Below are 14112 nucleotides of genomic sequence, written 5' to 3'. Positions count from 1 at the left end.
TTGTATATACTGTGGAGGGTGGAAAGCTCTGTTGTATCTGCTTGCTGTTTGGGTGCACCCAAAGTAAATCTTCATAGCTCTTGAGTCTCAATCAAACTGGCATCTTAAGTATCAAGCTCCATTTAGGCACAGTGGCTTCCTAATTTGTGCATATAGGTTTAGTTCCTAAGCAGTGTGAGCAGTCTTATCCTGGAGGAAGGCAACTGCTCCATCCTTCCCCCCCCCCCATGCTTCTGTGAGTCAGTGGTTCTCCAGGGATGGGGGTGGAGCAAAATGGGAGTTTGCAGTGGGAGGGGGAAACTTCTGCCACAATGGAAATGCTTTTCTGTTAGTGGAACTGCAGTTATGCCACCGAAACAGCAGTTTAGCATCCAAGCCACAGATCTTGGACAGGAAATTGTCTTTAAGGCTTTCTCTTAATTACAGTCTAATTGAAAAAGAGTGAAAGATGGATTTTCTACTTGTGCAGTTTACTTATTGAAAAATCCAATCTTTATGTGTATAGAGGATGCATGTACTTCTTTAGGGTTTGTGTGTGTGTGTGTATACACATACAGACAAACTGAAAAACATGCACCCAACTATTGCAATATTTTTCCCCCTTGTGTCCTCAGATGTGTCGGCTTGGCCAGCATAAACCAATTTGCAAAGTGCTGCATGATGGGATCATGCGAGTGGGAAAGACTGTGGCCCAGAAGCTAACAGATGAGCTTGTGAGCGACTGGTTTAACCCACCCTGGGGCAATGAAGACTGTGACAATCATTCCAGGCTCAAACTTTATGCTCAAGTTTGTCGTCACCACCTAGGTAAGTAGAGATGGGTGAGGACAGAGATGGCTGATCTTCTGTACTTGTTTACTTCATGTGACAGATCTCTTTAATTTAAAGTCAAGTCACTATTCATTCTTCCCATGGATGTGTCTCTCCCAAAGGTTAACATGTGAAAGTGGATATATATTTAATAGGCTTAATTGAGGATAGGTAGTTTAGCCTTTAGACGATGAGAATAGCCCTAATGGGTCAGAGCAGAAGGCCCTCTAATCCAGCGTCAACATGCTGCCAAGTGCTTCTATGACACTTGCAATTGTTTCTTTGTACATGGATGTTCATCACTGTGGCTGTCGTGGTTAATAGCTATTTATACATCTGTCTTGCATTAACTTATCTAGTTTCCTTCTAAGGCTATCTTGGTTAGGTTAAAATGGTTGAATGATTTGCCTTAGTGCCAAGTGCAGCTTGGCTTCTACAGTTATCTTCTGTTCTTTCATCAAACTAATTTTCTCTTGCTGCAGCACTCGGTTCTAAATGGGCTAAATGGTGGATCAAAAAAGATGAGATGAACTTCTTGAGTGTCAGTTGTATCTGTCTTGGCTGCTAGACTAGAGTTTGATCCAAAGACTACGATTTTCAAACTAAGATAACCTTTGTTCTGGGGTGGTATATTTAAACAAATTAGCATTTACACCTTGTTCAAGTGATCATGTGCAGGCCTTTTCTGACAGACAGCTCTGTTCACTGTGTTCTGGGAGACTTGACTAATTGTGTTAATCAGATTTCAAGGAGCTGCTTTACTTGTGCTTCATCTGCATATTAATCAGCCGTTTCAGACCAGTGTCCTATAGGCCATCACCCTGCATTAAAGAACTGCACCTCTGCAAAGGGAGAAGCTTGCTAGCTGGCAGAGCTCATTTTCCTATGTAAATCGTGCAGAGTCTTGATAAATATTGTCTGTCTGAAGGACAGAGATAGGTCATGGCTTTCAATATTTGTCATTTAGTCTTCTTTCAGTACTGTAAGCTGCCTGTAGTGCCTTTGACAATGGTGTTTTTTTATAGAAGTTCATTAGATAGCTCTAGCTAAAACTTTGGACAGTCTTGTAATGCCGGACACATATAATTTTTTATCTTTTCATCCACCATCTTAACAGTTATACTAGGGCAATGCAATGGGTGCTAATTTTTGTTTTCTTAACACGGCTCTTTTTGTAGCAGTTGTTCTAGAATATACCTTACTGTTTATGTAATAGTTTCTTGACCTTGCCTCTGGGTAATTTAGAAACTCTTGTACCCACAGGTAGCTCCTAGCCCCTTAGGTCCAAACTATATGCTATTAGAAGGTATGTGGCTGCTGCCAGCTCATACTTTTCCTTGTTTCTCCCTGATATTTTCTAGCTGCAAGAAAGCATGGTATGATGTTACTAAGGGCAAAGAAACATTAGCTTGATGTTGTATCAGGTCCTTTTTCAGCTACACATTATTGGAAGAGGCACGCGAGTCAGGGAAACACAGATCAACAGCACCCATGTGTCTTCTTGTAATGTGTGATTTGGACCTCAGAAAACATTACTGTCAGTCTAGTTAGTATTGAAGAGGAGTAAATCATGTGGCTGGAGAGCCACTTGAGTTTAAAAAGGTTTTAGATCAGGTTTTACTCCCAGATGTTCCTTTTCTAATCTGGGCATTAAAAAGAAAAGGGATGGGGAGAGTAACAGCTGCTTTGAGTTCAGCACCAGTTTTCGGCTGCTGTTTTTCAGAAGTGATCCCAAGACGCATCTGTGTGTAAAGCCGTTCAGTGCTCCGTCAGAAGGGTTTGCTCCCCATGGGGTGCCGTACCAGCTTATATCAGAAGAAATATGTTAGTGGAGAATCCTCCAGTTCAGGAATAACAACATTACTGGCCAAAGTGACCTTGATGAAGACCTGACATTCAGCCATTAATATTGGATTCAGCTGGGCAGTGGGAGATTGTGAAAGAGTATAAGTGTTCTAATAATGTTTTCTCTATAGAATAGAATACAGTAACGATAAAGATTAACTGGACAGTTAAGTTGGGAGAGGTGTGTCTGACATTGTTGCAAGTGGAAACAGCCCAGTTTAATGCAGGAACTCACAACTGCAATCTCTCTAAAGAAGTCAAAAAGAAGTGTTTCTTGACTTGATGGATCCTTTTACTATATCTTGTCAATCTGAATATGCTTCTGTGTATTCTTTTAAGTTGGAGCAAGTGTAGACAATGTGAGGTCTGGTAGGCTACATCTGATCTACCATGTCCTTCTCTCCCCCACCCCACCCCCTGACGACAGACCTGCAGATGAGCCTGCACATAGTGACTATGCAAGATTGTGTGGGTTAAGGAGAAAGACTTAGGCATATCAGATGCAGCATGCTAAGGATCATATGAAGTGCCCCAAAGTAGCCAGAAACAACTGCAAATTCTATTTGGCTGGAAGGGTGGGGAGTGCCAGTATGCGGGGGCACATTGTCATCACCTTCCCACTGCTTCTGGATTTCTTGTTAGAAAGGACATTGGGATTGCAGCAACTGTTGGACTTTTAGTTACTGCAGGGGCTGTGGTCTCCTGCTCCTTAGATAGGCCCAGGGCAGCTAGCAATTCTGGAGCTTTGTATGACGAGTTCTGAGCTAAGAGCATCCCAGAGAAGTAAAATCTTCTAATAAGGTAAACTTTGAGCCAAGTCCTGGAACATTTTGTAAAGCTGAATGTCATGTCCAGCTACAGATCTCTTGCTTCCCCTGCTCTCACCAGCAATAACAAGTCAAGTTTGTTTCCTTTCCTCCCACTCATCATACTGCAGGAACTCTGCAAAAGCATTTAACTCCCAGTCCGTCAAAGTATTTATAATGGAAAAATTCCATTTGCCTGCCTGGACGCTATTTTGAAACTCTAATCAGTACAGTGCTTTCTCTTTTGGATTGCATTGATTCCCAGTCACAGTTTCTGACCTGTCTTTATATTTTTTATGCTCTTCCAGCACCTTACTTAGCCACTTTGCAACTTGATAGCAGCCTGCTGACACCACCGAAACACCAGACTGCACCGCCACCCTCAAGCCAGGAACAGATTATATCTGGGAACTCAGCATCAATCCCCCCAAATTCATCCTGTCTTTCTGCACCTGGAGCTCCCCCCACTGTCAGTACCTTCACTTCCACACCCAACGGTGGTGGGACCACAAACCTCCCAGCAGGCAGCAGTTCAACTTCTGGATCCACAGTGCCACAGCTGTCAGCATCCTCCGCCGTACCCAGTATTAACCAGACAAGCACTACCTCCTCTTCAGGGTTCAGTGGCAGCCTGCCTCCAGGTCAAAACTCAGTCCCTGGGCCAAATTCCACAGAGAGACCCCAAGGAAGCACAGTCTCAGGAGGAGACACAGAGACGGGACATAACCCATCTCAACAGCAACAAGAAGGGCAGGAAAGGTAAGTTGAATGGAGGAGCATTACAGCAGTGGGTTTTAGCTGGGGAACTCTTTAATGTAGTGGATTTTAATCTCCCCATTTAAAATGTGGTTGGGTGGCAGCTTGTGCTGATATGTAGCCAAAATCAGGCAAGCGCCTCTAAACTATGATTCCCCTGTATGGCTGGAATCTCACACTGTGCGTTTGGGTTCTAACAGAGGTTAGTGTGCATTGTGGTTTGATGTTGTCTGAATCGAGCCATCACTATTCAGTTGCGGCCTGGAGTTTTAGACTATTTGACAGCTCTTGCTTCACCTTGACAGCAAGGCAAGAGAACATGTATCTCTAAGCGGGCACTTGTCTGTAATTTATTTTTACTTCTTTAAATTCATTTTCAACAAGACAGCTCTTTATTCGACTTCTTCAAACTTTTTTCCTTTCTGCATTGTTGTACCAGTCTTCTAGGCACTGTTTGCATGTTTCTGTAAAGAAGCTTTAAACTAGTAGCACCTAATGGCCTGCCTCTTTTCTAGCTCTACAGAGAGGGAGAGGATAGGCATTCCCACTGAGCCAGAGTCAGCAGATAGCCATGCCTACCCCCCTGCCGTTGTCATCTATATGGTGGATCCCTTTACCTACACCGCAGATGAGGAATCTGCCTCTGCCAATTTCTGGCTCTTGAGCCTGATGAGATGTTACACCGAGATGCTGGACAACTTGCCTGAGAAGATGAGGAATTCTTTCATTCTCCAGGTAATTCTCCCTCTAGTGTTTCACAAGAACATAAAAGAGGAACTGTAGCAGCTTTGTGTGCCTGGGAGAGGTGTCTGCACTTCCCCATAGGTCAGTAGTATGTGTGTGGTTGAAGATAAGGAATGGTTCTGCCAGCTCTTAATGCATCATGTTTCTATCCATGCACCCATAGCTTGGCTTTCAAACACAGGGCATTTTGCCAATAGAAGTCAAGGCAGTAGACAGGTCTTTAAATGCAAAATAACAGAACATACTGAGTGTAGCACATCCTCTCACAAGTTCTTCCTCAGAGCACAGTTCATACAAACATTTTAAGATCTGTGCGTTTCCATATGTTTATTGTGGTGTTGCAGTTACATTTTTGTAATACAGGGTACAGCACATATCCCTATTGTACTTTGGTCACATTTTGAGAAGACAAGAGTCACTTGAGAAGACAATAATGCTAGGAAAAATTGAAGGTGGCAGGAAAAGAGGAAGACCCAACATGAGATGGATTGACTCTATCAAGGAAGCCACAGCACACCAAACCTTCTTGAAGGACTCTCACATTAATACTTGTGTAGAACCATTCCAGTTTGGTCTGTGAATATAGTTGCACTGGAACAGTTGATCATATTTCTGTCCTCTGTGGCATGGCCAGGAGCCACAGCTGTGGAAAAGGTTGGCTAATCTTGGTGTTATGGGGACCTGCTATAGGGAAGAAATCTTTTACCACAACATAAATTGGAACTTCTGCAAATGTCTTGGCCTCAATGAAGTGCAGATGAGAATCTGTAGCCTAGTTCTCACAATCTGGAATGTACTACTTCAGCTCTTAAGTCTTCTCCTGACCATAGTCAGCTGATGAGGGAGTGTACTGCCTCCTCCTGGCTGCCACCAGTTCCTTTGCTGCTTTCCTTCATTTGCTCACTGGTGGCAGTGGCCACCTTTGCTGCCACCTTTTTCTCCCCACCCTGGTGACTGCCACTACCATTGCCTTGTTGTTCTAGCAATGATGGTGGCTGAGATTGTGCATTGTATCATTGCAGTATGTCATTTTTTTTCTTTAACTGGGGGAGGGGTTAAGTCTTTAAAAAAATTAAATTTGCCTTATTTTTAAAAAAAGATAGTTTTGCAAACCTGGGTGTTTCCTAGCTGAACATGGGGGCATTTTGTGTATGTTTTTATCTGCATTCCTGGGATGATGTTCAGAGTTAGATGAACTTCCTGTTGGTCACTGCAATCTTTAGCAAATCAGACCCCCTAATTGTTTGTTGGGTGGAGTAATTTAAGGGCTGCTTCACACTTTACATAGTAGCAAAGTCATTGTTTTGCCAGACATTTTGTTTATGGAGTTAGCTCTCTGATCTGTCCAATAGGTAGGGTTTTTTTGTGTGTTCCCAATAGGTAGACGTTTTTTGGTGTGTTTCTGCATTTTAGCAGCCTTGTAAAATGGTTGGGTGCATGCACTTTACACACTTAAAGTGCAAAGAGGTCCTGAGTTAAGCAGAATGGCCTTTTAATCTTGACTTATGTGTCTGTCACACTCCAGATTGTGCCTTGCCAATACATGCTGCAGACCATGAAGGATGAGCAGGTCTTTTATATTCAGCACTTGAAGTCTCTGGCATTTTCAGTGTACTGCCAGTGCAGGCGGCCGCTACCCACACAGATTCACATTAAGTCTCTGACTGGCTTTGGGCCAGCTGCCAGTATTGAGATGACCCTCAAGAACCCCGAGGTGAGTACTTTAACCCAAGAGGTGCAGGGAGATTTTCAACCCCCCAGAAAAGTCAAAATAGCAGATGGTGTGTAAACCAAATGCCGAATTACTTCTCAAGTTACCATGAGGAGCAGACATAAAGGACAGAGCAAGTGACCTGCAGAGTACATGCTTCCAAGTGGTGCTTGAGAATCTTAAGCAGCGGTCTCCAGGGGTATTAAACCTGCTTCTGTGTATGAAATAAGTTAATTGTACGGCGTTTGCAGAGGGTTGTGAGATGCATTTTCCCCCTGAATTCCAGAAGTCTCAGCTGAGAGATAATATGCTTCCTTTTCATCTGTTCAGTAAATATTTCTATGGTTCTCTCTTGGACTGAGGCAAACACAGATGAGGTTACTTATTCCTCTCATCAACCTTAATTACTCTAAATTGGAGTTTTTATTGACTTAAACACCAATTTTGCTGGTGTAAAGCTACTGCTGAAACATATAACCCTTTCAAAAGAGACCTTAAAAGTGTTTCTTCTGGAAGAGCCCTCTATACAGCTGGTAGTTAATCAGTTGTGCAGTCAATGGATCTTTGGGGAATCGAGATTTATCTTGCTCAGTGGCTCCCGCTCAGGCTGTTGAGTCCAGAAGACGCTGCGTTGGTCTCATTCTGAGCTGGCAATGTAACCATCTGCTTTCCTTGCCTAGTGTGTATCTTCCTCACAGATGGAGCATTCCTTTGGTTTCTTCCTTCAGCATATTTTCTTGCAAATTAAATTCTTGAACTGGCACTGCATTGCTTCAAGGTTATGTGTCCACTCTGAAAGTGGGGATTTAATGCCTCATTTTGTGATCCACTATGATTCCTAGTATTGGTGTTTAGCATGTATGGTGGGGGTGGTCTGGAAAAACCCACCGGCTGCAAGTTGACATGTTTAATTTTCCCATGTCTGTCTTTGCATCCATTATATGCATTTGACTGAAGCTGCCATTGGAAGCTCTGACTTTTGTGGCTAATTCTGCTGTGACTTCAGCTGATTATCCCATATTTATATTTTAGACCAAGAGTCATCTTTAATTTTCTTGACATTTGACTTTTTATTTTTTCTGCGAGTTTGCTTGAGGGCTGGTGCAAACCACAAGCTTGTAGCAGTCTCTTTAAATGTGCTCATATAACATCTCAGAGCTTGTGCCCTTTGATGTGCATGGGCTGGCTTGGCTTGTTGAACTCAGACATCAGGACACCACTGCAAGCTAACCAGGTCCCAGCCTTGTGGTAGGTGGTGGAGCAGTCCAGTATCTGCACTGGGCACCACACAGAGTACTTTCCACAAGCTGATAGCTAATGATAACTTATATTGCTTTATAGTTAATGGAAATACACATGTTTCTGTTTTTGTTTTTGTTTTTAATTTTTTTATATATAATGTCCTATTCTTACAGCGGCCTAGTCCTATCCAGCTGTACTCCCCTCCATTTATCCTGGCACCCATCAAAGACAAACAGACAGAGCTTGGGGAGACCTTTGGAGAAGCCAGTCAAAAGTACAATGTGCTTTTTGTTGGATATTGTTTGTCCCATGACCAGCGCTGGCTTCTGGCCTCCTGCACTGACCTGCATGGGGAGCTGTTGGAAACGTGCATTGTCAACATTGATTTGCCAAACAGGTAGGATGCAAAGATAGGTTTATGTTTCTTTATTTTGCCTCAATGGTGTACATAAGAGAGCTGGTTCATATTGGTTAGAGTGTTGGATTGGGGAGATCTGAACTTGAATTCCCCTTCAGTTGGAAGATCTCTGGATGGCATTGATCTAGTTACACTGGCTTAACATCCCTCTCAAGGTTGTTGGTGAAAACAAAATGGGATAAACCTCATGTACATTGCAATTTGAGAAACCAGGACAAAGTTCTTGTCCAGCTGCATATGTACTAACCATCTATGTGAATCTGTTCAACTGTTTTTGCATCCTAGTTCTTAAAAGTAGGGTTGGGGGTGTTTTAGGAATAATGTAAATAAATAAATGTTGGCTGGGGGGCATTTTAGGAATGTCACAAGGCAAACATTTATTTTAAAAATAGATTGGCTTTAGTCCTGATCCCCTAGATAATATTTAAGGATTTACCCTGCCTTTCAGCCTGTGCTCTCAAGGCAGGTTGATAAGAGAGAAACAAAAATGTAAAAAAAAAAAAATCAAACAAAACAATGCTACCATGATAAAACAGGAAAGCTAACAATGATAAAATCAGAAAACATATCTTCAGAACTTGGGAGAATTAAATTATATTCACCTGGCCTCTAAGTAATTGAAGTCGGCATCAGCGGACTGTCCCTGAGGAGAATACTCCACAGCCATCACTGAGGAGGGTTGACTCCAGTTGCTTCCTACACCTCTGAAGGCTGAGGGCTTCTGTTGCAGGGAATGCAGCGGAGTCTAAGCACGTTCATCCAAGAGCATGCAGACACAGGTGTTATAGGTCGAAAGCATCACCTTGAATTGTTTCTGGAATCACATTGGTAGCCAGCAGAGAGTTTATAATATTTGTGAGACGTATTCCAACCAGCTTGTATCAGCGAGTAATCTGGCTAGTGAGTTCTGAACCAACTAAAGTTTCCAGATTTTTTTCATGGAAAGCTCCATGTACAACACATTGCAGTAACTGGTTTTGATGCTATGAATTCAGGGCTAATACTTAACATTTATGTAGGGCTTTAGGGTGTTTAAGTGCTTCACACATGTTAATGCAATACATTCTTACAACAGCCCTATGTTTCCTTATTATGGATACAAAGCTTAGTGATAGTGGCTTGCCTAAGGCTAGCTTGTGACTTCACAGCTGAGCTGAATAAAATGATGACAGAAAGAGATCTGTTTGGTCATATGATATTGAAAAGAAGATGTCTAAGTTTCTGATCATCAGGGATGAGGATTTGCAAAGACAGAAATACCTGACTGAAATACAAAATAACCCCAGTGCTTCTTCACAGATCAAGAAGATGCAAGGTATCTGCCCGTAAAATTGGTTTGCAGAAGCTGTGGGAATGGTGCATTGGAATCGTTCAGATGACATCACTACCCTGGAGAGTTGTGATTGGACGTCTTGGGCGACTTGGCCATGGGGAGTTGAAAGGTTGTTAAATTATCTTTTGTTTCCTTCATCATCTGCTGAGCATCATGATAAGCATTGGCTTATGTGTTCCTTAGGATTTGAATGGTTCTAATTATATTGCTTTGAAAATAGCAACCCTAGATGAAAGTGTGTACTTGTGGGCTTCTCAGACAATTTTAAAAAACAAAATTTATCCCTTTAAGGTATTAATAAATTTGTATTGGAATCAGTTTCACTTTTTCTACACTTAGTAGGTTTTGGATGCCTTATTTTTTGCAGTTTTAGGTTTATTAGTATGGACCAATGGCTGGTGGATCCTAAACTTATTTCACGTTCTAGTTCTGGTGACAATAATAGGGTTTACTTGCAATCAATTGTGCTCAGAACCGGAGTCTAAACAATGAGGAGCCACTTATTACAGAGCCCCAAGTACTAATAGTGCCTCAACACAAGGGTCTGCACATTTGTCAAAAAGTGCCATGCCACAGTGTGAATTTTGTTGCTGGGAAAAGAATCATACTTAGTCGTCACACAACTGACTCTGGAGCACTCCTTGCTGTGCCAGTCCAGCCCTTCCTCAAAAATCTCCAAAGGAAATGGCTTTTCCACCATCCATAATCAGTGTATTTTATGGCAGAACTGCTCAGTTAGCAACTTTCCTAATGTTTTACATTACTCTGTAGTGTATATCACTCTGTAGTGATTACAGGTGTGCTAAGTGGATAAGGAGTCACACAATGACTAAAGCACACAATGTTTTCATTAAGCAGTGTACTTGTTAGCAAGTCTAGACCAGAGGCAGGCAACTTCTGTTTCCCACCCTCCACTCCTATGGGTCATGACACCATTGGGCCTAAGACGTAATCTGAAACAGGCCTTGGTCCTTGTGTGGGGTGACAGCATGCATACAGATTCCTCTCCAGTTAATGTTCTGTGCATTTGCAGTCCATGTTTCTCCAGGAGCGTGGGGGCTAGCAGCAAATCTACACTATGCACAAGTAGCTTTTTCTTCATAGCAACACCCAAAGAAACCCCTAAATCACTCTGCATTTTGACCTCTGACTTCCTACCTGGGTCCTGTGGCAACAGAATATTAAAGCTCCATAAGCAGCCAGTTTTGGCAAAACCAACAAAAAAGTTAGAAGAGAATGAGAAAATAGCACAGGGAAGGAGGTACAAGGGGGAGTATGAAGTGACCCACGTGAGTGCTCGTGGTTTTCCTGTTTGTATTTAACTAAAGTACAAATTGAAACAATCCATTTTTGCACTACAGGTTTTCTTAACAGTCCTTTTAAGTTATCAAAGTTCAACTGTTCCAATCCTGTACCTTAGTTATATAATTTCATTCTGTTTGTTGTCATCTCTGTGTTCGACCCCTTCATATTTCAAGCCATGCGGTGACTTTCTAGTTTCCCATTCTGTTTACATGGTGATAACTAGAGAACACAATGTGATTTCAGCAGGTGTTATGGGCTGGAGAGTAGTCATCTGAAACAGTTTGTTATGGTTGTCCTACAATGCCAGTGGTGAAGCGAATGATATAACTTAAAAACAGAGATATAAAGTTTTTAAAAAACTAAATAGCATCTGTTGCTGCTGGGAAAGGCAACATGAATTCCACATTTCCATTCATTGATATAAAGTAGAACTAGTCCTTTAAAATGGTTGGAGGAGAGAACAGTTTTCTCTCTTGATTATAGTGCCAGCCATTGGAGAGGGAATGAAAATAAGGAACAGATTGCAAACATGCATTTCCTCACTAACTCCTTTCCTTTGGCTCAGAGTCAGTTCATTTATGTGCAAGATTTCTTGCTGCCATTTCCCAGAAACAGTGCCCATTTTCTGGGCCCTAGGCCACTTTGCTTAGATTAGAAGAAAATTCCATGCGACTCACACGGTGGCGTCTTGCGCATCCCCATTCAGAACCTTCCACTCTGTTTTTTGGTTGTATAGCTCCACCATCTTGCCAGTTTTGAATCTGTGGAAATTATATTGCCTTGCAATTGATGCTTCAAAAACGCCATCTAGAAGCTTGTTAGCCAGATGCAAACTATTTTTGTTTCGGTTCACTTACAAATGAGAGAAGTGCTGAGTTGTCATATTAGCTGAATAATTAGGATGACAGGTAGGTGCTCCCTTTCTGGGAGATCACTGCACACTCTGGGCATACCTCACAAGGTAAGTGGCTGAAGGCCAGGAAGTCGCATGTACTCCAGTTTCAGAAATGCCACTGCAGTGAGCTGGCTGCTGTGTTGTATTCCCATTGTGCAGGGCTGGATGCAGATTTTAGTATTTCTTTATATATATATATATGTGTGTGTGTGTATGTATATATATAGTATATGATTTACATTTCATAAAAATGATTCATATCTTTATACATTAAACTCCTTTTTATGCATTACACAAGAAAAAAAAGCAAAAATGAGGTTACATTCCAAACTATATAACTAACAAATTAAACTTAATCCCAATCCAGTTTGTAACCTCTTCTTTTCCTATTCCCTTATCAGACCCACATCTAAAACCACCATACAACTCCCTCTAAATCACAGTTTATCTCTTAATACATCTTTTGAATCTTCCAATAGAGTATTACTCATTCTTCTAACTTCTTTTCTGTTCATTCAGTCTTTATTGTTATTCTATCTACTTCTATACCTAAAAAAGAAAGCGGGATGGGATTGCCTCTGATACTGGGGGCTGAAGAGGAAACCCCTTCAGCAGAAGGATAACCCTCCTCCCCGTTACCAGAGGTCTTGGGGGGAGCACACCCTCCACCTCCTTGCCATACTCTCTGGCTATAACACTACTGCTTATATATTACTTTATATACTTTATGCCGGGCACACTGGGGGCGGGGCCACGACCATCTGAGGAAAACCATAGAGTTTTCCCTCGGATGACCGTGGCACCGCTCCCAGCATGCCCAGCGTTGTCACGTCACTTCCTGGTGACATGCACGTTGGGGCGGAGTTCCCCCCAGGGCCCTAGCAAGCATAGGTTTGGTATAGAAATGCATTGTGGTTTTGCAGATTTTGACAGAATTGCCCAGGAAGAGAACTACGGCCACTAAAATAAATTGCTAATCTTTTCTGTAGTCAGGATAAGAATAAACTGGAATATTAAATGGTGAGGATGACTACAGTAATTTGATAATGTGGCTTTTCAAATTGATTGCAGGTGTAAGTAGCAGTTCCCAATAGCAGCCTCCTTGACAGCCCCTAAAAGCACAAAGGGAAACAAAGTGTAATCCCTAGTACAAAACTGCAGAGACGTAGTAAATTCTGGTGGCTGGCCAAAAGTCGAAATAAAAGGGATCAAGAAGGAAGGGAAGGTAGATTAAAAGAAAGCATAAAGAGCAGAGACTTGCAAGGAGGTGTGCATAGGGAAATAAGCAGATAATGAAAGAGGCCTTAACCATAAGGACTAAGAACTTCAAAGCGATTGCCCCCCCCCCCAAAGCCTATGAATGCTGAGGTGATATTGTTATAGTGATGTGAGAGGAAGAGTCATGTAGCAGAAAGACTGCAGGAGGGGGATGTCCTGCAAAAGGAGGTAGCAGTAGCCTATATAAGAGAACACTAGAGCAAGAAGCGTTTCTGTAGACGATACAAAGAGGAGAGATGGCAGTAGCAGGCAGCTTTCAAACTGCTTCTGCCAGAAATTTCGCATTTGGGGCCCATCCATCCCTGCAGTGTTCTTCTCCATCAAGTGATGGTTATATTGTGTTACAGTTTGACTTGGGGATGATCACGCACTGTGTACATTATGCAGCCTTGTGTTTAGAAACTGGGCTAAATTCTGTGGAATCTGGTGCGTGGCTAATGACAGTAAAATACTGGCTGCGCTTACATGACAATGTAGACCAAGGGAGCCTTATACAACAAATGCTCACAGAATCAAACATGTCTAACTGGCTACCACACATTGAGAACAAAATAACTGCCATGGGCATCCCTTTGGACTCACTGCTTATGCTGCCTTTTATGGGTGGTTTTCAGATGATTAAACACAGAGTCCTTGACATTGAAACACAAAGGCTATACAGCTTAGCCAACAAATCTTGCTCCCCTCTGAACTTTGAGATTCCCCTCACGGTAGGCCGAATGGCCCCATACTTATCTGATATACAAACACCAGAACAGCGCAGAGTCTTTTCACTAGCAAGATTCAATGCACTACTATCAGCAATCTTGCATGGGAGATATAATAATACTAGAAAAAGGCCCGTTGTGGAAATAAATACAACGGCCTCTAGAAAGAGGCTCTGGGCGGGTGCCCCGGCCTTGGACACTCAGTGTCAATTTGCTGTGGCGACCTCAGCAGGGTATAATGACACTGAGTCCACCATTTTCT

The 14112-nt window shown here is 42.3% G+C and overlaps 1 protein-coding gene across 1 annotated transcript in view; it reads left to right on the top strand.

The window, feature by feature from the left end:
- MED13L (mediator complex subunit 13-like) overlaps positions 1-14112 on the top strand; it is a 238311-nt gene that overhangs the window by 203851 nt on the left and 20348 nt on the right. Inside the window, exons 20-25 of the mRNA XM_015413416.1 lie at positions 615-807; positions 3770-4220; positions 4733-4952; positions 6487-6675; positions 8088-8311; positions 9632-9774. Of these exons, the coding sequence (XP_015268902.1) occupies positions 615-807; positions 3770-4220; positions 4733-4952; positions 6487-6675; positions 8088-8311; positions 9632-9774 (1420 nt within the window). The remainder of the gene's footprint in view (positions 1-614; positions 808-3769; positions 4221-4732; positions 4953-6486; positions 6676-8087; positions 8312-9631; positions 9775-14112) is intronic.

The sequence above is a fragment of the Gekko japonicus genome, unplaced genomic scaffold (genome assembly GCF_001447785.1).
Source record: "Gekko japonicus isolate JY-2015 unplaced genomic scaffold, Gekko_japonicus_V1.1 scaffold85, whole genome shotgun sequence".
Taxonomy (NCBI): domain Eukaryota; kingdom Metazoa; phylum Chordata; class Lepidosauria; order Squamata; family Gekkonidae; genus Gekko; species Gekko japonicus.
This window is presented reverse-complemented; position numbering and strand designations above follow the sequence as displayed.